We start from the raw sequence: 25,229 nt of genomic DNA on the forward strand, positions 1-25,229 counted from the left end.
ACACACGCTTTTGCATGTTGGTGGTTGACTAAGTCACAATAATATTTTAAAAAATCATCGTATCAGGCCGTCATGAAGTAGCAGGAGCGGGCAAGTGTGTGTGTCTGTGTGTGTTTGTGTGTGTGTGTGCTCCCAGATAGCGCAACGCTCCGTGGGCTCCGCCCCCCCCCCAGCGCACTCACTCAGAGAGGCGAGAGAGACACAGATCAGAGCTCGTTCACGTGGTGCAGCCTCTCAGTGACTGACTGCTTCTTAACAGTGGAAACAGTGAAAACACAGAGTTTCTCTGGTCTCAGCTGATCAGAGATCAGCGCTGCAGCTTCTTGATTAGAGCAGAAGCTGCAGTTGGTTTCTACCGAGCTTCAGTATCTGTGTTCGCATCCATTCTGACCTGGTCTCGCTTTTTGTTTTAATATATCGCCAACTAAAATATATATTTTTAAGCTAGCTTCAAAATAGGGTACTTCTTATTTCATACATTTTTCAAAGTAGGCCGACACCTGCCTGTGTATTCTGTTTGAGAGGCCTGACTGCTATGTTCACAGCAAAATTGAAAAAAAAGAAAATATTAAGCCATGGTTTAACTGCACTATAGGCTGAGTCCTTGTTTATCTGAAATGTGCACTTTATAATTTTATTTTGTACCGCCCTGTTTGGCAATGTTGTTTTTCAATAACATAAAACATTTGCATAAAGCAAGCCAATCCACTTTTCCATGTTGTCCAAATTTGCGATTAATCGCGATTAATTTTGAGTTAACTATGACATAAATGCGATTAATCGCGATTAAATATTTTAATCGTTTGATAGCCCTAATTTAAATACATTTTGTGTGTTTGAGCACTATTTTATTTATTGTACCCCCTTATATGATTAACATTTTGCTAGCTAAGTAGCAGTTAGCCTGAGCATCCCTGTGTTTTTTAGTGGGGTTTAACTTGTGAGTCACACGATATGTCTTCTAGGCACTTTGAGCTTCTAGCTAAATATGATCATGTACATACTGTATTTATAGATGATACAGAGACGGTCTGTCTATATAGAGTGTGTTCAATCAGGTTGCAAACCATGTGAGAAACACTCACATGGTTTGCAAGTCATACGGTTCACGCAGGCCATTACCCTTAGGGAAGTTACACAAAACCTGGACACCTGTGCTGTGTCCGAAGCCCCCCACTGACTCACTATATAGATCACTACATAGTGAGCGCATCATATTCTTTTCACTGGTAATGATTATCATTGTCGCACAACAAAAACGTCGGCCAATGGAAAATCCCTCAGTAGATTTCAAATGTTTCTTTTTTACTTAGTATTTATACTTTAAAGTAAAAACCATGTTGAATCATCATCTTTAAATTCTAGAAAGCAACTTCTTAAACTTGTATTTACATTTAAACAACAGGTCAGGCTATTCTTGCTGCAATCACTCCTCTTGTCTCTCTGCCACAAGCGCTATAATATAGCAAGCGCGCCTAATAAGTGAGTGCACTATATAGGGTATAAAAAACTTCACTCAGCAATCGGACACAAGTATACAAAACTCCCTGTACAGTTCACTATACAGGGACTAGCGAGCCCCGCCTCTTTGACTTCTTATTGTTTACAGGAAGTAGGTATGACGACTAAAGCTCTTTGTTCATAAAGCTCCTTCCTGCCACAGTTGAAAGCAGCAGGCCAACTGTAACAGCCCACGTCGATTCCCGTCTCAATGACTAAGAGTGAGTGTTGGGTAATAAACTGCGACGTGACTGGTGCTGTGGGCATTTCCTAAGCCTCCACATCATGTGTAGTGTATTCTTGGGTTTTCTTCAAACACTGCCACCACAAAATTAATCAAGTGGGCTTTTCTGGTCTTTTAATGTCAGCGGCCCTATAAATGGATGTTACTGGCTTAGTCATATGCGTGTGGTAATAAACATGTGTGAGCCATCATGTGAAAGAAGATCCAAAGAAATATCCACTGCTGTGATCCAGTTTGTACCATATGATTCTACTTCTGTCTCTGGTTATCTCTTTACTTTTCTCTTCCTGCCTTTACCTGAATGGCTCCATTCACTCACAATATTGCATTAAGGCATGGATTAAGCTGGTCTAATTTCTTATCTAACTGAGTTAACGGCCCGGTTGTCATCTTCTCTGCTCTCTCCTCAGTCTCACAGCACGATATGCAAGTCCTCCGGGCCACAGTGGACTAGGGTCACCACAGAAGAAGAACACAAGGTAAATATGGCAATAAAAATGTCATAAAACTATTATATTTTTGCAGATAAGCAACATTTTACTTACTAACAACCCCCTATTGTTTCGAGTTCTTCATACAAGCCCTTAATTCTCTAATTTAAAAGGTTTTTTACATGCACCTGTGCCCTCGCAGCTCAGTCCATTTAGTATTTCTTTTGATATTGTGTTACCCCTCAAGAAGTCAGAGGTTAAAGGTCAGGGTCAGCTACAGAACAGCTGACAGTGCTTTGTTAAAGGATACCTCGGCAGGGTGTTACTGTGTTTAATGGCAGATAACACCAGGGCCTCACAGTGAAAGAACATTCTCACTCATTGTGCCAAATGTACATTATAATATTTCTTGGCATGTTTTCAGCCCTAGATTTATCAGCTTAATTAAACTAACCTTTTCAGTTTTGAACACCTGCCGTGTGATACATCTTTCCTAGGGGATAGAAATCCTTTTGTGTGTATGTGTGTGTGTGTGTGTGTGTGTGTGTGTGTGTGTGATGAAATGGTTCTACTCATTTACATCAAGGCTTAGTCAAAATGACGCATGTTTAATTCCAAAAATGATTTTATTATTTCTCTGGGGGTCCATGTGAGATAGTAAGCAAGGATTGATAATTACACTAATAACAGTGAACAAAAACCTCCTAATTGGCATTAATCATAGTTGAATAGGTGAAAAAAACATCAAACTACAGAAAATATCAAGATTTGGCTGACTAGTGATTGCTGTAACAGTTTTACATATAGTTCCTTTGCCTTTAAAATATTCCCATGATCACATGGAAATTAAGATTCACAACATAAAGCTTCAACAGTTAATTTCTGTCATCATTACGGTGCTACTGCTTTATCAGTGCTGCTGTGTGTACTGTGTCCTTTGAGAATATCCATTTGACAGATCTTGGCAAAGGAGATGCTGCTTAATATTCGCCAAACGTTAAATTACACTCTTTGTGTAGATATGAGTGAGGATGTGGCTTCAACTGCTCCTAGACGTACTATATCTAACATACACACACATACACACAAACCAAGCTATAAACTGTCTGTCAAGTGTCTCGGCTCTTAGATACGCACACAGATTTGATCATATGCTCAGTTACATACAGTAGACGCACTGTACGCCTGTATATAAACAAAACCACACTGATACGAGACAACACACATATGTTCATTCATACTAGACCATCTGCATTCACAATTCTGCCCACACATACAGTATGTGCACACGTCCAGTTGTCTGATGCTTGCAGCATTTGTTCCAGCTCAGAGGCAGTGGGAACCAGCGTGCTGGCAAGTAATTCCTCTCCAGCCGCCACTGTGCAATGGCAAAAATGCTGCAGCCAGCAGCTCCAGCCCTGAGGGCGGTAATTTGGCCTCTCACATCACCTCACTGCTGCAGAAATAGCTCTTTAATTCCCGCACGCTTATGAAGATTTGGACACACAACACACAAACAAAAAGGAAAGTGTGTTAGAGGTCAGCGAGCTATGTAGGTGTCCCGCTTGCCATGTGATCTTTTCTTTGTCAGCGTGAGCCCCCTCCTCTCCTGTCACTAAAGCAAGGCAGTTTTATCAGTTCTAAAATGTAGTGGCATTTGTCTGATCCCTCATATGGTGTTGCATAAGTGTTTCCCTCAAGACGAGTTTTAGGATTTTTTTTTTTCTTCTGTTTTATTTGACATTCTGCTTGTTGGCCAGAGCTTAAGGAGCCGTCCTATTTCAAACTGCACTTCCTTTTACTGGTTTCAGTTATTCCCTAACAGGTGCTGAAACATATCCACTGTGTTGTATTTTTGTATTGGACTCACATGACCTTCTCAGGGGAAGTGCTCTTTGCTATAAGTGTCCCTCTCTGATCTTAATAGTAAAGTATACATGAAGACATTTTAGTTCTGTTCTGCCATTACAGTTTCAGCAGCAGTGTCCACACAGAGGTTTTTCATTAAATTTTGTGTTTCCCATAATGGTTCACTTCACGTCTTCGATTCCTATTTTATTCTCCCTGGGTATAACCAAGAGGTGGTTCTCTTTGATGAGGACATTTGACCCAAATTTCAGAGGAAGAGTTTTACTTGTCCTCAAGTACAAATCAAATCTAACAGTTCCATGCAACCATTGATTTCCATAACTTTCTTTACCAACTCAAATATCGGACTCTTGACTATTGAGTTGCATAATCCACCATGGTGAGAGTCTGCTAATTGATTTTCATTAAACACAGAAATTGAATTACTGACATCCTGGAACTTATTATACTATTATAAACACCTGTATAGTTTTTGAATGAATAGCTTTGATGTAAAATGTATGTTTTGTGATTTACAAGCTAAAACACTGTTCTGGTTTTGTCAGTTTGAAGCAGGTAGTGATGATTCACAGCTTTCCTGCCCTCTTTTAGTTTCTTTCTTCTATTACAATAAGCCTGAGGTGGTTTTGACTTTGCCTTTAATGTGGGTCTGCAGTGGTTATTGTCAGAAATAGGCTTGATGTAGGTGCTGGTTTGAATCCCCAGACTCATTTCCCAGAGCTTGGAAGGGGAAATGAACTGTCACCTATAGCTGGTGACTGACGGGCTGGATAATGTGATGTCCAGCTCCTCTCTTCTCTTGGCAGGATGCAGATCCTTCCTTTGGCAGATACACTTTACCGAGTCTGTCCTTAAACAAAATTACTGTCCGGAATTTACATCATATTTTCCTCTACAGCCCCATTTTGCTGATGCATTATCAAACATGTATTTTGGAAGATGAAAGAATTGGATGATAAAAGGGACTGCCTCTGATTTCCATCTGAATTGCCTCAATCTCTCGCCCATTTCCCCCCTGTTTATCTTTCATTTTCTCATGTCTGGGTTTGCAGCTATTGTTCTCTGAGTCTTTCCCTTCTCTGCATCTTTTTCTTTCTCACTTCTATCCTTTGTTCTTTCCATTCATCTTTTTTTCCCCGCTTGTATTCTTCTCCCGGCGGCTTGTACCTGAAAGACTCGCAGCGCTAAAGCTACTGTTATCAGTACGTTTGTGTGGGGGTCTTTGAGGTGAGCTGTGTCAGCAATTAGCTCTGGGCTGAGGACCACCTCTGGCTGCAGCTCAGTAGATCACTCAGAGCACCTTTAGTCTCGGGGGTTTCGAGACACTGTGCTGGCTGCAGTCTGTCGTCACCACATGCAGAAGGATGTGAAAAGTTCAAAGGATCTCATAGTGCAGGGTTGGTATATTTAGCTCCTTAATGTCACGGTTTTGAAAATTTGCACTTTGTTTTTTTTTTGCACAATTGTCTGCATGGAACAATGTTTGCATTTCTCAGCACATGAACTGTCTTAGTAGGCAGTTCAGCTCTGACTCCATGCTCTGCAGGTTGCATAATCGCTGAGTTGTGTTCTATTCTTTGTAGAGAGACACCCAAAGTAAACCCTTTTTTTTTTTGCAATCATACAATTCAAGTATTGACTTTTCCTTGCATGGTTTAAAAGCACGTACTCAATGCATAATCCTCCTGTTTTTTTAGTAAGGGGGGGTTCGTGGTCTAATTCGAGGTTCTAAGGACAGAGGGAGTTGTGATGTTGAGATTGTGTTTGAGGCCATTTAGGATACAGACACAGCCTTGTCTGTCACAGGGTCATTGCAGGATAGGCCTTTTTTTTTTAACACTTTTGGTATTTGGACTCATCGCTTGTCCTTCTTTTTTTATTTGGACTTGTCTCCATTATAAAATATTTTCCAGATCCTAGTGGTTGCCCAGGGAAGATCGGCAACTATTAATTACTAACCTACATTTTAAAGTGTTGAAAGGATTCTCCAGGGAAATCAAAAACGAGGTTTCCTCCCTGTCTCTGAACTTCCAGTATTGATTTGGTCACTCAGTAGCTTTTTTCTTATTTGTTGAATGATGCCCTGGTCCTGACTTATGTTCGTATATCTCCCCAACAAATCAAATCAGTGTGACAAATGTGTATAGGAAGCTATTTCTATTTATTTAAATATGTTTTAACTTGTGTGACAAGTCGATCTGTCCCTCTATTTGTTTCTTTCCATTAAGTAAAGACCTGAAAGACAAAATGCAGCATACGAAATGAGTTTTGACCACTTCAGGGTTTCATCAACATAAGAAAAAACTCTCCCCTCCGACATCTCGGCTCCATCTGCGTTACAGACGCGAGCGACATATTCAGCATGGCGAATCGATTATCTTGGTCAAAGGACATCACGACAGCTTTCAGGCAGGAAAACAGAAAGAGAGCAAATTGTAAGAATCTGTTGTAAGGTTTAATCTTCTCCTCTTCATATTGGACCAGGCTGAATCAATGGAAATGCCCACAACACTCTGATGAAAGCAGCATGCTCCCTACTTTGTGTGTGTGTGTGTGTGTGTAAGTGTCCTACATTTTCTCAGCTCAGAGTCTGACAAATATTTTTCTGTTGTGCTGCTCTTCACTTTTTATACCTTGTCAGACATGGTTTTCAAATGGATTCTTCTTGACTAAGATTGTCAGAGACAAAAGATTATATAATTCATGTCATTGCAATAACATGAACATCCCATCCAACCGTAATTGTGATGATTATTAATGGTAGAAATAGAGCTAAGTTGTCAAATATCTTGTCATGCTCATCGAATCAGCTGCCAAGTTGGTTTTTGAAACTATTTGTTAACCAACAGATTGGTGGGAGCATCTGGCAAATTGCAGTGAAGCTGCAATGTAGTAAGTTGTTTCACAACAAAAACTGTCTTTGGATGATATAATGATTTTAACGCTGTCCCGAGAATAGTGAAAATCCTCCAGCTACAGTCTGACAAATCAACATTTGACTCTGACTGCTTTGGCTCTGTCGAGAGAAAATGTGTGGGTAATGTGTGTGTGTGTGTGTAGGTCACTAACTGACTGACTGAAAACACAATCCTTTCAGCAGGTGTGTGTGTGTGTGTGTGTCTTATTTTCTCTATAAAGTGTCAGAAGACATAAAGAAGTGTTGCTCCAACATTGATTTTCTTTTTGTCATTTCACCCCCATCACATGTTGAAGGAAATCAAACAAGTGTATCTTTGTGCGTTATCTGCTACTCCATTGTCAATTTTTAACACACAAAAAGATTATCTTGATTTATCTTCACTATCTGTGACGGACACTATCCTGAGTTCAGCTTTGTATTCATGACACAATGGCAGGACAAGTATTTACCTCCCTGACTGTTTTCTATACTTTTACTGCAGCCCAGCCTCACCATCAGTCCCTGCTGGTTTTCTAAACTCCAAAGGTTACATACCTTGTACACTGACTGTCACTTGCTCTTGTATAACGATCCCCTTTTGATGCAATTTAATTGATCCTGGGTTTAATTCACAGTATTTTGTCAGTACATCAATGGGTTCTTAGGTTCTGCTGAAGCTAATATGTGTTAAAAAGCCTGAATTACACAAATCAACCATAGTTTTGAAAACGCGTTAAGATGGGTTCACTTCAGGGATGGCATTGAGAAGAGTAATAGTTACAGCAACAACTAACTCTTTCAATTCAGATAGTAGATTGAACTTATCCTTGAAAGCGTGGACATTTGTCAGCATAGATTATCCTGTAACAGAGAAAGGTGTTATTTTATTAAAACCCTTGCCTGGTTTAAAGCTGTCCTTAAGGGAGAAATGATAAATCTCAGGTGAGTGGGGGGAAATAATTACAATGTTTCTGGACAGGTAACACTTTCATGTCATGCAATTGAATAATGGTTTCATCCTCCTGCTTCTGACCTTTAACATGACTATTAACATGTTTCTGACCCCAGTGCTGCTCTTGATTCAAGAGCTGCTTTGCCTCAAACAGTTTTTATAAATGGAATAAAATGGAAAAAGTTATTTCAACATTTAAACTCTTCCCTTTCTGCACTGACCCCTTGCAGGTTACCGGGACCCTCCAGGGCACCTGCTGCGGGCAGCGGGGCCTCCAGGAGCCCTGGCTCATCCAACCTCAACCGTCGGAGCCAGAGTTTCAACAGCATTGACAAGAGCAAGCCTCTTCAATATGCCAGTGGCAACGACAGAGGTAAGGACCACACGTTACAGCATTTATCACAGCAACACACACAATTACACAACAGAATATTTACAGAATCTGAAATATATATTTTTTTTATTTGAGTCGATAGAGTCTGATGGTCTATTTTACAATCTCCGCCCCAGCCACTTGATGGCACCACTGCCTCAGAGAGCTGAGTGGAGGAGCGCACTTCACCAGTCTTAGTCGGTCTGCTGAATCATGCCCAACTCTTTATTCCAAGTCACTTATAATGGAAGCCATTAAACGGAGGCGGCGACAAATTTTTCACAGCATGGCAACAGCCATTTGAGAGATGACCTGAAGGGGCAAATTCAGGCAGCTGCTCTGTCAAGCACGCTGAGGCTAATGAGAGTGATTATGTTTTTGAGAAGAAATCTTGCAGTCGCTGTGAGTTAGTGTGTGAATAATTTTTATTTTAGGCAAAATGTATTATTACTTACAAGTAAGTTGTTGTAATAGTAGATAACAAGTAATTTCATTGTGGAGAGTAAATATATTGACTAACAATGTTTTAATTACCAAACAGTTTTAGTTTTTACTAGCTCATACACCCAATTGTATAAGCTTTTCCCCCTTGGCTCCTTTACATGATTTATCATGACGTATTGGCTCATACAGTGATTATAATATAAAAATATTTTTAATGCCTCACAGCCATTTTAATAATTAAAAACAACCCTGGTGAATCTCATGGGCAACGTTTTGCTTTGCTTCACAATATGCTTCAATCTAATCATAAATATTCTTCCACTCAGACTTTACACAGACCAGATACATTCATACATTCATTTATTTTTGCTTGCTTTTAACTTTTTTTGTGGAATCTTTATGTGAATTCTCACTGGGTGTGGGTTTAGGAGAGGAGGGTTTGATCAAAGAGCACATGGCACAATTGAGGATCTATATAAAGACTTTATTAAAATGAATAAATAAAAAATAGCCAATCAAATACAAATCCAGCCCATGGCTATTCAGTTACAAAGTAATTTCAATTAAACTTTAAACTGATTCAGCAGCTTATATTTGTTGATCGCCCTATTTCCACTCACAGCAATAAGTACACATGTTCTTCTATTGATATCAGCATTGGTATTGATATCTACGACACATGTACCAACAAAATAAACATTTTATGCTCATCAGTTTTGTAGTAACATCATCCATGTGTAATTATTTTTATGCCCTTAGCCTCTCTTATATTTGCCAAGTTAAAACGATTGCATAATTTCGTCAATCAATAACATTCAACCCGTATTTAAAAAAAATTTGCACATTGAATATTTAAGCATCACTATTAAGTGAGTTGAATTTGTAGTTGCTTTTCCGGACCATTCCCAACTGTGCCGGAAGAAGAACTTTCAGTTTGCAGAGATAAGACAGCAGGTGTTGGCGCTTCACTGCAGGCAAAACGAAACCATGTTAAGGTCTAAAAGTAAAGAGGAAAAAATGAAAAAAATCTATTGTGTGAAAATGTCAGCGATTTAACCAGAAGCTACTGGGCAAACACAGTTAGCAGACAGAGGAGCAGATACAGGAAGTGTTAGCCACAAGCCTTTTCATTCATCTTTGAGAGGTTATTCTGTATCTTACAGGTAGTTTCATTTTCTCCAGTCATGTTACATATCCTCTTATTTTATCCTTCATTTCAAGCTCCTATTTTACTCTTGTAGTTTTTGTTTTTTATGTTCTGCTTCATTGCATACAGTAGTATGACTCATCATCAAGGTTGTGTTATTGTGTAATACACAGCTCATAGTGAGTAGACAGGGATATAAACACACACAAATTCATTATTATCTAAACAGGAAGATCATCATCAAACACCTATTTAATGTATCGTATTTCAGTCATCAGGCCTGTTATGGAAGAAATGTACATTTCATTTTCATTCAGTGAATGCTTTTGTTGTGCAGTGAAGTATAACTGCAATTGTTGCATGACTCAAACAACTATAGTTAAGAAGTTGCTCGTGCAGATTATCCAACAGGGGTTTCTCAGATTTGTGAAGTTAAACTGAACCTCCTCACACTGCACGTGCAAAATGTTATTCTTATAATGCAATATGGCTCAGTGAGCTATTCGGGCCCATTTTGTTTACTATAGCCTTCACACTTTCAATGATAAACACGTAAACAACTTAACAGTCATCTGGAACTCATTTAGTTTGGCAAATCCAATTAATTCCTGTTTCCTCTTTTTTTCTGGAATCAAATTTTTAATGGCTTTATTAGTTTAGGTATATTATAATTATATTATATAATTGTCTGTTCTATTTGAAAGCCTTCATCTGGTATAAAATAAAGACACAAATACAGGTATTTTTTTGACAGAAATAAATACAGATACATTGAGTAGATTGTTGTTGCACCTCTAATGGTGACAGATGCCATCTGGTTATAGGGGGCTTCCTATGTATGTTTGTTTGTTCTTTCCTACAAGTTTATATGTGGGCATGTGCATCCCCACAGGGGGGGGGAGTGATCACATTAGTGTTGTTTTGTGTCTCAGCTGTCACACACCGAAGCTCTAACCAGAGAGAAGAAGAACCAAAAGGGCACCCGGATCTTTGCATAATTCTTGTTGCCATGCAACAATCTAATTGGCTTCATCCGAATTAAACTGAAGCATCAAAAGGCTTAAGTTTCTGTCGTTCAATAGAAGTGGACTAAAGGAAGTTTGGGATTTGCGCTGCTTGTTTTTAAAGATGAGGATGAGTAACTAACTGTAAAAGTGAAACTCCTGACTTCCTGTAGCAAGGTAACAATATGTCATTCATCATCTTTTTGATGGTAACGTGAAGTTTGGAGCAGAAAATGGTTTAATTTAGAGTGTCATGAAACACATCCATAAGAACAACAGAGATTGGATTAGAAAAAAGTTCAGGCAAAACATATGTAGGTTTTAACATACCAGTAGATAATAGTGCATGCATGTGTGTGTCACGCAGACATATTTAATTAAATTCTAGCATCATGCTTCAGGGAGCATTGTGTCTGATCTGATTGCAAACAGCATGTATACATGTGGTTCTGTATGTATTTGCTAGCAGAGGGTCGAGGGTCCTCGGCCACTGAGGCAATAAAAAAAAGATAAGAGGAGTCTGTTGCCATGGCAACAGCGAATCACTACACAGTGAAGAATGTGGTGGCACAGTGCAACAGCCTCTGGCGTGGGGAAAAGGGAGCGGCTAAAAGGGAGGAGGATCTCTAAGGACGGGGTTAATTGACCGGTCAACAAACAGACATACACTCTCAGACACACAAAGAACATCACTGTAACCTCTTTCATTCCCATTCATAAACTGCCCGGAGGGCCACTGTAGAGGGGTAATACAGGGGACACACACAAACACACATTTTGAAACACAAGAATAGATGCTCTCTCATCCACATTCATATTGGTATCAAATGGCTGTCTAGACACACACAGACAGACCATTTCCATACATCAGCTGATTGACAAGTTTACCTGATGTCTATTGGCTAAGACTAAATCATAGTTGGCCTACCTCTGCTGGTCCAAGATCAGCTTTATCTCAGCTTTTTTATATTATTTTATTTTTTTCTGATGGCATGAAGACAGGAGAGTGGCATCCAGTTTGCTGCCCTTTTAAATATGCAGCAAATGTACATACAGACAAGTGTCAGCTGTATTAAAATTTACTTCACACAGCTCACAGATATATTTTAAAGCAGTCACATGCACCCTTTATCATTTATAATAGTCTCACATAAAAACAAACAACCACACACATCGGTCTACACACCTATGTAGTATCAGAATCCTGCATAGTAGAATTAACCTATTAATTTACGAAACATTTTATAATAATACTTAATGATAATTTGATAAAGTGCCAGATAACAAACAACTAACAATAGCTGAGGGATGTTGTGCAAATGTTGGGTGCAAAACAATTTGACCTGCACCTGCACTGTATGAATGTACATATGTGTGTTTTGGTCAGTTGATGTGCTGATGCTTTGTTCTCAAAACTGTTGACTAATATCTTTCAGTGGCCAGTTGGCTTTAGGCTGTTTACTAATGTCTCAACAATATATACATTCATCAGATTGCCATCCCCACTAGCAGCAGTAGCTTTCTGCTGATTGGCCAGGCACAGACGGAAAATATAACAATAATAAATTAGAAGCAGTTTCACAAAAACAACAGTTGCATGTCTGGAATGAAAATCTATGGAGGTAAATAAATGATCTGGCTGTTATTGGACACTTGCCACCTGGTGCCAGATTCCATTTTTCACAAGGCCATGCCAAGAAAAGTCTTAACATATTATTGTCATATCCTGACCGATTGCACTTTTCACTCCACATCTGAGACGGTGCACTGAGGCAAGATTAAGGGTTTACAGAACGTTTTTTGGAGTGAAAGTTGGTTAAAGTGTCTCGGTGCCCCTTCGCCAGCCTGAAGCGGATTTAAATTGAGGTGACTCACAGTCAGCTGCACCCAACTCACTGTGCTGACTGACAGCCAGACAGGATGTCGGTCTAATGGTGCATAATTCCATGCTGTCACTGCATCTCGTCCCTCTCTGTTCCCGCCCCATCTCAAATTCGACTTTTTCCCGCTATTTATCAGCCTCTCAAAGTCACACACAGAACAAGAGTTACTTCTTCCTGCACGTCTTATGTTGCCTTGTATTCCTCTCATGGTTTATGAAGCAAATGCTATATCTATGTGTGAGGTTGATAGAGAGAAGTAGAAGGAGGAAAAGAGTCTTGCTAATCAACTCGGTATCAATCAAGCAGTAAATGTGAGGTGTGTGTGTGTAAAGGTCAACGCTGAGCAGAATTTTTGTGGAGGCAAACCAGCTTATTTAGAAAGTAAAAGTGTGAGATTTATCGCAAGCCAAATGTAGATGACAGACCTGGCAGCAAATGTAGCAGAGAGGAACGATTGATGAAATAAACAGGCTTATGGTCACTGCCAGGCAGGTATAGGGAGGTGAGTAAGCAAGCGAGTGCATTAAATTCTAATGTCCCCGATGTGGAACCAATAAGACATTATCTTATCTTATCATATCGTATCTCAAAACAATAACATACCAAACACCAGTAAGAACAAGAAGAAATCTCAAATTTTAGGGGGATTGTTGCATTCAAAAAAAGCCCACATATTGTAAAATCAGTTAAAAGAAATTATTACATAATACTTGAACAGCTTTTGGCAATTATATATTATATCATTGATCAGGGGATTATAGAGCATGAAGGTGTTTGATCTGTTACTGTACCATGTGAAAAGCTATATTCTTATATGGCATTCCTATAGCCCTGTGGAATTTCACCATGGTGCTTCATCGTCGTTTAAAATAAAGATACTATTATAATAGGTACTATTAAATGAGAAATCCAACCTAAAATCCACCCAGTGAAGTATACCACGTAGATTCTCATTCACCACGGCAGATGACATGTTGTCCAGGTATTTTCAGCAGCTTGAAGCCATCTTGGTTTTGAAGTGCGTCCCTCAAAGAGTGTTTCCATCTAAAGCTGCAATCCATAGGAAACAAACTACATAGCAAGACTGTTTATTCAAGGTTATTAGCAGAAAACCTTGAAGCCATCTTGGTTTTGAAGAGCGTCCCTCAAAGAGTGTTTCCATCTAAAGCTGCAATTTTCTGCAAAAGTGGAACAGACGTAAAGGGGAGAAATCCCTGGATCAGATAGGCACCAATTTCTACAACCATTTTTTTTTTGTTGAAATGGCTTTGTTCACTTTCCCTCAATTGGAAAAGCTCACTTCTCTCTTGCTAGTACCCTTGCATGGACATTTTCCTTCCATCCTATTGTAGTTGGTATGATTTATTTAGTTGCCACGGCTACAACATGAGGGCCTCTTCCTTATAACCACTCTTATACACCTGCAAACATGACAGGACTATATATGTCTGTCGAGGGGTTTGAAGTCAGGATATGAAGGTAGAGCACCAACGCCTCCGAGACACCGGTGAAACAGTAACGGTGAAATCTTTTCTTTAACCCCAACCTGATTCCGGGAATCGAGAAATACGCTGTTAACTGTACACAACACTGGAATCCTCTGGAGGCTTGCCTGATGTTGGAGCTCAGTGTGTGTAAAACTATAGAGGAAGTCAGCAGAGTATTGAAATGTGACTTCTGAAAATGATATCTCTCACTCCTAATAAGAATCAGGCGACTGAATGTTTGCTCCAATTTTTGGGAGTTGCTTGAAGAATTCTTATCAGTGTCAGTGAGTATTACTAGATGTAAAAATGTTCCTAAAGGATCTCTCAGAATCAATTCTAATTGCAGTAATTAGAGTACACCTCAGATAATTAATATTTACAAAGTCCATAAGTTGTTCAGTTATTTGAATAGGAAAATACATTTAGGAAGATTTAACAGCTGTATAGTGTTGGTCGTTTTGATTTAATTAGAACCTCTTTAATGAATTCTCTCTGTCTTTCTGTTTGTCTGTTTGTTTCTACGCTGGTTCAGAAGCTGTGAGGGGCATCCAAGTGCCCAGCGGGATGAGCGGGAGCGGGATTGGCGGGACAGTTCCCACCAGCCTCAGTGGGCAGCAGCTGGCCTCTGCCATCCCCTCACCCAGCGCTGGCAAAACCTGGCGCAGCAAATCCATGAACCTCAAGCACAGCGCCACTTCGTCCATGCTGGCAAGCCCAACGCACTCGCCGTCCACCACCCCTTCACCTCAGGCCACAGAGGGACTTTCACTACATGGAAGCGATGGATCAAAAGTCGGGTCCTCTGTCGGTGGTGGACCACAGAGGTCCATGCTGGAGAAGTTCCGCCTGATTAACCCTAGATCGCGAGCGTCACCGTCTGTGGCAGAGATGGCTCTGCAGGAGGAGGATGACATGTCGGAGTATGGTGAGGATGGACTGACACCCCCAGGGTCAGTGTGCAGCAGCGGCAGTAGCAGTGCTACGGCCAAGCAAATGCCTACCAAGACCCCTGCATCGTCCCTCACTGCATCTAACAAGACTTCCTCTTCATCCTCCTCCTCATATTCAAAAACTTCTGCCAATGGCAGTAGATCTGTGGCCTCGTCCAAAGACAAGGAGGACAAAAGCAGGTCCGGGAAATCTTCCAAGGATAGCTCTCCACTTAAAGATGACCGTGAGTCATTTGCGGACTCCAGCAAGAAGTCCTCCAAAATTGCCAGCCTCATCCCCAAGGGAGGCAAGCCATCAGCAGGGAAGAAAGAAGGTGGCGCTTCTAGTGGCATCCCCAAGGCAGGACTTAAAGCTCCCTCATCCACAACGGCAAAGCCTCAGGGTCAGTCCCAGACCCAAAGTCAGGCCTCCTTAAACAGCAGCGGCAACATGCGGGGAGGAGACGGAGAGCGCGGCAGGCTGACAAAAGGAGGGCAGGGTGGGAGTTTCTACATACAGCGTTCCAGCGTTGGGGGCCCAGAAGGAAAACGGACCAGCATGACCTCCTCCACCAGCACCTCGGCCCTGTCCGGGTCCAGTGGGATTCTGGCAGGCGGAGGAGCGCTGGGAGGGAACGGAGTAGTTCAGCTTCCTCAGCAGCAGCAGCACAACCATCCCAACACTGCCACAGTGGCCCCGTTCATGTACAGGTGAGACGTGTGACCTAACATCCATAGGATCTACATAGCAAGACTGTTTATTCCCCCAGACATGTATGTATATTTATTCCGAAAATCATACCTTATACATTCAGACACACATGCTTACAGTCACTCATACGCTTCCCACTGAAATCCTGGCGTCCTCCCAGTGATCAGCTGGTGCTCCCCACCGTGCATCTTGCTCGCGCCTCCACATCTCTTCACAGTCATTACTGAATAAATTAGTATCCAGTGCCTGCTGCTTGCAGAAGCCTATTATTTAACTGTCTGGGTTTCGTCTTTTATGTGAGAATCCAGACATTGGCGGTGTTCAGGAACTCATGCCCTTGCTCTCCATTCAACCGGTGCTGTTTTGATGCATGCAGCTGTTGCATGGTTCCCTGGCTTTAGAGCCATCCGAGGTAAAAGAATTGGGTAAATCTGCCCAGCAGTGCTGATTTTTTTTCTTACGACAGCGGAGGTAATCCAGGAGGAACCGCCAAAGTCTCCGGGATGCCTTTGTGCTCGGAGAGAGAGATAGAGCTAGGAATCCCATTAAACAAGGCTTAATCCTTTACCCCTTCTCCCCCTCTCTGTACTATCTTCTCTGTTGTGCACAGTCAGCTCTGCCAGATTCAGCCGTGGCTCCTCAAACGTGAAAATTACTTTAATCCCACATATTTAGCAAGTTAAAACTGCTGCAGGTGACATTGCGGGGCAGATAGTGGGTGATGGCTATGAAGATGAGAACCAAAACTGAAACTGTAAAGACACAGGCAGCCCACTCGATGAACAAGACGTAAACATAGAGTGAAGGAAAAAAAGTGGATGGACCATCTGTCATCCACAGTGCTGTCCCTGAAGTATTTTGCCGCATGGGCTGGAGTTTAGCACTCACTGCTGTCAGTGATTCAAACTAGACAGTCCAAATTTGGCCAAGAGACTGGAGTTAAGCAAACAGCAACCACTGCTGCTGCTCTCAAACATCGGTCTCAGATACAAATAACAGATCAAAATTAAAAAAACATTGACACTATCACTTTGCTTTGCATTTGTAGTAAGACAGTCAGTTTTTTTAATTACTTTTTTTAATCTTAGCCCTGAAACATATAGATTCAGTTCTTATGCTATCTAAAGAGTTTTCCAAATTACATTTCCATGGCAGAGACTTTGTTAGAGGGATCACAGGTGTACACCAATGTACATTTATGTATTTTTTTAAATTATGGAGTGTTTCCTGAATTTGTTTTGAGAGAATAGGCTCTTTCTTTTAAAGGCAATGCAACTGTCTGAAGTTCAGAGCTTTCCAAGTCTATATTTTTCTGTACACGGCCGTTCTCTCCCCCAGGCATTTCATTCTTAGGACTGCTCATCATGTCAGCCAACAAGGAATAATTACCGAAGGAGGGAAAAAACTCTGAGTGGTGCAAGCATGTTAGCAGCCAGTCAATTGTCAAAGTTCTACCCACAAAAAACATGTGCAGATCCACTTCACCCCTTCAAGGGAATCAACAGATCAATAGGATTCATTGAAATTATCCAATTTTATCTCAGAATTTAAAGGCATACATTACGTTTACATGAATTAAAATTAATTAATTAATTAATTACAATTAATTACATTTACGTAATCATTTACACATTCTATATAATCTGGTCATCTTCATTGGTGAATTGATCCCCATGTTGTATTTACAGTTTGTTTTTGCCTTTGCAGTGCATTTCCATATTACCCCATGTTACCTTTTCACTTTTTCCCCACGAGCCTTTCTATTTCCCATATCGCCCATCATAATCTGCCTCTTTTCATGCTATAAATGCCGCCCCCCCCTCACCAGAAGGCCTCAACCACAGCCGACAGCATGCAGACAGTAAGCGTAAAGGACTCCTGCTGTGCCGCAATTTAACATCCTTTTCAGCCCAATTAGGCATCTTTGTCTTGTATGGCTTCTCTTTCTACACCCACTTTGAGCCTTTGTTCCTGCCGAGCATAACAAACCAGTGAGGTGTTAGGACCTTGCTGCAGTCAGAGTGCAGAATTGATTTTGACCCCACACAGACTTTGTAAGGTTACTAGCTGTGCTCTCTCCTCCCATAACCTAAGATGTCCCATTCAGGATAGAATACAGTACTATTGCGCACAGAAGAGTGTGGTGCCTCTGCCAAGATACATAAGAATCTTCAGATTCACTCAAACTGCTAAAATTTACACACTTATAGACATCAGACGTCTTAATATTCCATTTTTTTATCCAGCATGATACATTTATTATTTAATGAGTAATTCTCAAAAATGTATCAAGGACTTAGTTCAGGCAGGCCATGAAGTCGAGCTCAGGCACAATCCAGTGCATCACCTGATCGCCCACATCAGCTGACAGCTCCCCTTCTATGCATTCAAGTGGCAAAGCTTTAAATGCGCTTCCTATTTAAGATGCTTTAGCTGCCTACTCCTTTTTTTCACTGCATGCCACTTTGCAACCCACCTTCACCCCAGCTCCTCCTTTTCATACTGAATCTGACTTAATCAATGTCATCTATTGTCGATTGTATTGTCGTCTGTTCTGTGCCGAGGTTCATGGAAAGGCAGGGAGGTGTATTCTCCCTATCTTAGGCTTCCCATGTATATGCATGTGGAAGAGCAGGGAGGTCCCAGAGCAGAGCCATACATAGCCAGATATAATTGGAGTATGGCCCTGAAGGAAATGTCAAAAGAACATATTGGATCTGCCTCTTTAATCAAATACAATCCAAAAGTTACTGCGTTCTTTTGTGGCCCATACTCCAATATTCCTGTTTGAAACCAGACAAATAGCAATCAAACATAGAATACTCCAGTAATATTGCAATATAAATATTACAGGAATACATCGGTGAAATTTGTTACTGATAATTGATCAGTTTTTCTGCACTGCATTGTCTGACAGATCACCAGTCAGCCAACAGTCACCAAACAGTGTGGATGACAGTATGACGTCCAACTCTGTAGATTCTTATGTTGATGAAACAACAAATAGAACTGTTATTTCATCAAGAGTTCGTTATGCAGCCAGAAGCAACAGAACAGCAATACTGTTTACAGGATCAGGATCAATTACAGCAAATAATGAATTGTCACAGCAGCTGTCACCCATATATGTGCTTTCTTATTCTGGGTCCAAATTGTTATGTGCAGCAGTAGCAGTGAATATCTCTGTCTGTGTCTTTGTGAATCCACTGAGGTGAGCGGAGCTTGCTTTTTCACATGAGCTGAAGTCACAGACTGATGTCTGTCACAATTGGAGGGCAAGTTTTATCTACAGCTCTGCAGGTGTTGGGGGTCCTTTGTGTGTACGTGGGTGTGTGTGTTGGAAAGACTGAATACTATAGAGCAGCTTGTGCTTACATCTGTGTTTATGTGCAAGTTTTACGGTGTGTATTTCAGGATTTTCACAAGCGTGTGGTTACTTTGCATGCTTTTAATTGTGTGTATGCATTCCTGATCGAGTGTGCATCTTATTTTGTTTGTATGTGCATCATCTATCTCTGTGTCTGACTGGCTGTTCATCTGTTTTTAAGTGTTTGTACATACATGGTTTTGTGTTTTCCTGTCGGTGTGTGTAGCACTGTTATCCTTTGAGGTGTATTGAACTTGATCTTTGTTTCTTCACATGAGCAAACACACAGTGCGATGAGATGCAGCTCGGGCTTGAGGAGGGAGGCAGATGCACACAAACACATATTTCTTGCACACTCCTGCACACACACTCACAAACACTCAGAGGAAACATCTCATCCAATACCACCCCCTCCTCCCTTTAGAGGTGTCCATCTGTTGAATATGTGCCTGAAACCAAAGACAGACTCAAAAATTCAAACACGGTTCTTGCTTTACACTGCAGAGGTACAGACTAAATACTTGAGATGCAACATTCTGGCTGTTGCTCTAAATCAAAAAACATATTTTTTTATACTATAATATTTTGGCAACTGGTCTTTTTAACCCTCCAATATCCTCACATTCATCTGCCTGACTTACTATTAGCTAATATAGCCAGGCCATAAAATGTTTATGTGATGCTAAATGTTTTAATGTCAAAGTAATACTTTTATTACCATACTAAAACCAAATTGTATCGTTTTAATGAGACAGAATATAATCTTGATCATGACTCATGAATCATCTCCTCCTGAGTTAAGATGGAACTTTGTCTTTCCAAAATTGCGGCTCAAGAATTATTGGCAACACTTATTATTGTTGAAGGAGGAAAATATGATTCCAGTTAAAACTGAACCGTGACAAATGTTAATTACATCTTATCTGAAACTTTCCACATTATAGCACTTCACTTTAGGTTGGACACCAAACAATGTTGTCTGTAAATGTTGATTACCATCCATCCATCCATTACCTAGCTCTTATGCTTTTAAGGGTCATTGAGGGAGCTGGAGCCAGTCCCAGCTGACATTGGGTGAGAGGTACGGTTGGACAGGTTGCCGGCGTATTGAAGGGCAAACACACAAAGACAAACACCTAGGGACAATCTAGTCTCTGATAAACCTTATCCCAAACTCCATGTCTTTGACTGTTGGAGGAGGCTGGAGTACCCAGAGAAAACCCTTGCAGACATAGGGAGAACATACGTAAACTCTGCTAACCACTACACAACCATGCTGCCAGTGGGGATACCATGTATTTTACATCTTTAATATAGATTTTCTGAAAACATGCTTATCTTTTCAAAACTTGCTTTGCTTTGTTTGACAATGAAAAACTAACTCCAGTGAGTGCATCGGCTGAGTTGCTGCAGCTTTTCTTGATAACTGCTGTGCATCATTCTTTCTTTGTGCCCCCAGGACCTTCTCAGAAAATGACTGTACCATGATGGCCCCGGCCGACCCCTGCCTCAGCCCCACCAAGGGAGAACTGGTCTACAGCAAGACAGCCAAACAGTGCCTGGAGGAGATATCAGGTACATTCAACAGTCCTCACACATGATGGGGGCTCTGCATTGTTAATATTTATCTGAGGGGGCATGTGAAAGTGCATAGGCTTCCGTGCATTTACGTTTGTCTCTTAGAATACAGGACTTTAGCTCAGGTCAGCTTTATTTAGCAGTTTTCATGCTAACATGTAGCCAAAGTGCTTCAAATAGCAGCGTTACAACAGCACACAAACACAGAAAAGCAACGTTAGAGAGTACAATAAGAATTAGGAATAAAATTAACACAAAGGATTAAAGTGATAAAGTTAGCATAAGATATAACATTAGCTGGAATTGGAAATTAAAACAGTTTATTTCAATACAGATTAAAGGATTGAGTCTGAATTTATAATAATTTTTTTATTACCACTAGAGGTTTCCTTTCTAATGCCCAGTGGCAGTGTGTTCCACAGTTTAAGGCAGTACAAAAATTACTTTTATTGAACAAACGATGAACATTTAAAAGAAAAGCAGTGGAGGATCATAGTAAATTGACTGGAACATAAAATGAAAGAATACAATATTCATCTGCTGTGCACTATCTATATGTATTTAATGTTGACCTCGCTGCCGCTGGAGTGCTGCTCCACATGTGAGGGAATTTCTATAGATAATGCAGTTTCTTACTTTAGGAAATGCAGAAGGCGACTGTTGTGGTTGGCACAGAGCACCAAAATGGTGCTGCCGGTGCAAGAGCCTGTTCCTGGTTTGCGTTGGCTATATATGCTGCTTTGAGTCTGTTTGTGTTTACTGGGGGATCTCTGTTCCGTGCTGGTCTCATGCAGAGAAAAGAAAAGGTCAGTGCTGACAGGCAGGCACATGGAGCATCTGTGGCTCTGTGTTTACATCTCCGCGAGCTGCCATCATCAGTTACATCCCCTTTTTGTGTATTCATGTAATCCTATTCAACTATTACTGTCATAACATAAACATGGAGGAAAAGAGCCGGTTCAATTTATATCTTCAGTTTATTTGAAAAGAGGGAAGACTGCAAATGTGTTCATTAGTCTTTAATTACACACAGTGGACATCTGCACGACTGAGCTGCTCGAGCTTAGAGGTCAAGAGTTTCTAACCACAAACTGAGACTCACGACAACGAGCTGGACGAGAGCTTAAGCCAGGCAGCACACATCAAAACACAAAAAGCTGGCAGGGAAAATTCCTATTGTTTCGATGAGATTTTGCCAGTTGAGGATGTAGACTTCTGTGTCACAGTTTCATGCATCCTGCTTTATGATACCGATCTTTGTTTTGCTTAAAATTCTATGATAAAAATTGCTTTCTTTGGTTAAAGTGATCATTATTTCCCCAGATGTTTATTCACTTAATGCAGATTTTCAAAATTCTCGTCATGATTTAGATTTTTTATATTTCAGCAGAAAATTTCACATGACTGGCATTGTTGATATTTTAATATGGAAAGAACTCCCTCCTTCTATCCTCCGTGTAAAAGAAGAAACAGAGGTCTAACAGACATAAAGCACGCTCAATGAAAAATAAGATGTCAAGCTCAAAGTGAATCCAGACAGACTTTGTCTACAAAGCTCAGCGAGCACAAACAACAGCCTGTGATTACAGGTTTTGGGGATGTCAGGTCGGCAGAGACATTCCCGGCATTTTGCTCTGGTCGTGGCTTTTCCGAATCCCATCATTTGCAGGACAAAATTAAACTGCGGCGCTGAAGATTCCCTTTGTTTGGGGTCCATTTCAAACACTTGCTTTTGGTTGTCACACGTTTCATGGTCGTCTCGCATCCTCTGTTTTTTCCGTCTCCCTCTCCGAAGAGAAGTAAATCCGATGCCACAAATACCACATGACAAGCCTGCTTATTTTATGTATACGGGCTGAACCAATGTCAGTTGTGACAAACCCTAAGCATCAAAACAGCACGAGCATATAAAGTCTTTATTTACATTAAGCTTTAAGCTTTTCTGTAATTATTTGTAAAACAAGTTGAGCCTCTGATGTAATTATCTTAATTTTTTTTTCTCTATTTATATGTTAATTTGGATTGATAATAGAGCGAAGATTAATGATGAACTTGGAGCCTCAGACTATTATGTAGATAAGTCTCTCTCAGTGTAATCACCTTGATTCTGGCTTCTGAGGCTTCCAGTGGTTTCTAGCTTGTGGTAACCAGGATTTAGCAGTGACTAAAATGAAGACAGCCATGACTAATGGCGACAGGGCTAATAACGCTTGCACTGATTGATGGGAGTTTGTCGGTTGTGGTCTCACTGTTGATCCATGATAAGCTGCGGGCTCGCGGCTTTCACTTCTCAAGATAGCATTTAATTAAGTCGGGGGCGGCCAGCGGGGCACTGCAGGGGCTGCAATCTTACAGGTGCACTGTCCAAACAACTCACTGTCACAGTGCGAGCGAGAGAAATGGAGGGATGCTGAAAGAGAGGGTGAAAGACAGTGAGAGGGAGGAGAAGGGAACTGAAGAAAAAGTGAGAGAATGAGAGAGATTAGGAGACAGAGAGGGTGATAAACACAGGGAGGGAGGGCTGAGAGAAAGAGAGAGAGAGAGGGAGTACTGCAGGCTGCATGCTGGAATGAACAGGCAGACGGAGAGCTGTACGAGCCCGTACGCCGGCTTCACCACCCGTTCATTCTGCGCTGTGAGGAGAGTGGAGCTGTCAGAGTCAGTGGGGAGGCAGGGGAAATGTGGCAGAGAGGTTGTAATTAAAGGAGAGACAGAAGGTAGGGGGGAGAGCGATAAGAGTGAATGAAAAGAAACTGTCGTTTAATAGGGGAACAGATAAAGAGAGTGTGAGCACAGGCGGCAGAGGGAGAGAGGGAGAATGAGAGCGTGCTGGTGAGGGACGGGAGATGTAGCGGCTCGTTCATCCACGCCCCTGACAGTGGTGAGGCAAGAGGAAGAATCCAAGAAGACCGAGAGACAGCATGAGAACTGGAGGAGTGGAAGGGAGAAGTGTTTCTCTCCGGCTCCTTGTCTGACCAGGAGTATGGGCTGCCTCAAGGATGGATCTGGATTCTACCTATATGCCTGAGAGGGAGGGTTTCTCTCTGCTCTTCGCCCTGTGCTCTCTTTCCCTCCAGCCCTGCGAAGACTGGACCTCAGTCAGGTGGTGTCAGACGCGGGGACACATCTCTCTGCCTCCTCCGTCCACCGTTGCCTCCTTCACTCCATCCACCCTCTCAGTGACAGTGCGGCCAAGATGTGAAACGGAAAGCCACGCACAGGTAGATCCACTCGCATGTGCAGTATCAGTCACCGAGCCACCGGAGGTAAAGAGGTAAGCTGAGAGAGGGAAAGGGAGCAGTGAGCAGAGATGAAGAGAGGAGCAGAGTTCTCGGTGTATCAGGGGGGCAGCCCGGCTCGGCGGCCTGCCCAGCCTCTCCCCGACAACCTCAACCTGCGGATCAAGCAGCGCTCACTCACGAATCTGACCCTGCTCAGCGACGGCGAGCAGCGGGTGTACGCCTTTGAGCTCGACGATCCACCTTCTCATGTTTCCCAACCTCAGAACTCTTCATTGTATTCAAGTTCCAAGCAGAGGGCAGGGGGCAGCCTGCAGGGGAGCCCCAGGAAGGAGGTGGTCACAAGGGGCGGAGGTGTACGGGGAACCAGGACTCGATCCCTGTCGCTCTCCCTCACTAAGGTGCTTTCCAAGTCTGAGCATTCCCTTATCCCTGTCCCTTGGCGGAGCACGGCTGCAGGCGGGCGGCCACAGCGGGCATCATACAGCGGCCATTCAAGGACTGAGCTCCAGCGGAAGTCCAGGGAGGAAGCAGGAACAGATGAGGAGGGCAGCAGCGGGCGTTCAGACGAGGAGCCAGGAGCAGGCAGGGGTGGTGGGAAGAAGGGAGACAGGGAGAAGGATGGGGGCTACTGGGCAGAAGAGGAGGTTTCAGGGGGAGGTCCTCGTGAGGGAACGGCTCAGCTGGATAAGGAGGTGATCCTCACCATGCTGGGCGACCTGGAGAAGGTGCTGCACAAACAACCCCGCCCACGTAAGTCCATATGGTCTCAGCCGTCTCCAGGAAATGAAAGTGGAATGTATAGTGTAGACAGAAATCATTTAGTTATTTTTATTACAACATTTTAGAGTTGTGACAACAGCACAAAGTGGAAACTTTTTACGGGAACAAAAATAATGTATGTTCATATTATGTAACAAAGTTTTGTTAGACAAAATGCTAACGAGCAGAATATGAGGATGTCATGGCAGAAAAATCCTTAAATAAGCTGGTTATTTTCTTAATCCTCGTGATGGGGAAGCCTATTGCTCAGAACACTATTAGCATTTTAAGAGCCTATTTTAGAAAACTGCACGAGCTGGGTTGTGCTGTATGAGTACACACAACCTCCCTTGCGCAAGTCATTCACACACACTCACCCACAAATGTAAATTCTTCATTCATGTACACA

At 41.8% G+C, this 25,229-nt stretch overlaps 1 protein-coding gene across 3 annotated transcripts in view; it reads left to right on the forward strand.

Moving 5' to 3' along the window:
• Positions 1 to 25,229, forward strand: part of nav3 (neuron navigator 3) — a 182,978-nt gene that overhangs the window by 88,942 nt on the left and 68,807 nt on the right. For all 3 annotated transcript variants that reach the window (XM_053414866.1, XM_053414867.1, XM_053414868.1), the window contains 4 exons: positions 2,155 to 2,223; positions 8,126 to 8,268; positions 14,766 to 15,873; positions 20,701 to 20,816. In XM_053414866.1, the coding sequence (XP_053270841.1) occupies positions 2,155 to 2,223; positions 8,126 to 8,268; positions 14,766 to 15,873; positions 20,701 to 20,816 (1,436 nt within the window). The remainder of the gene's footprint in view (positions 1 to 2,154; positions 2,224 to 8,125; positions 8,269 to 14,765; positions 15,874 to 20,700; positions 20,817 to 25,229) is intronic.

This window comes from Pleuronectes platessa, chromosome 22, assembly GCF_947347685.1.
Source record: "Pleuronectes platessa chromosome 22, fPlePla1.1, whole genome shotgun sequence".
In the NCBI taxonomy this organism is placed as follows: Eukaryota; Metazoa; Chordata; class Actinopteri; order Pleuronectiformes; family Pleuronectidae; genus Pleuronectes; species Pleuronectes platessa.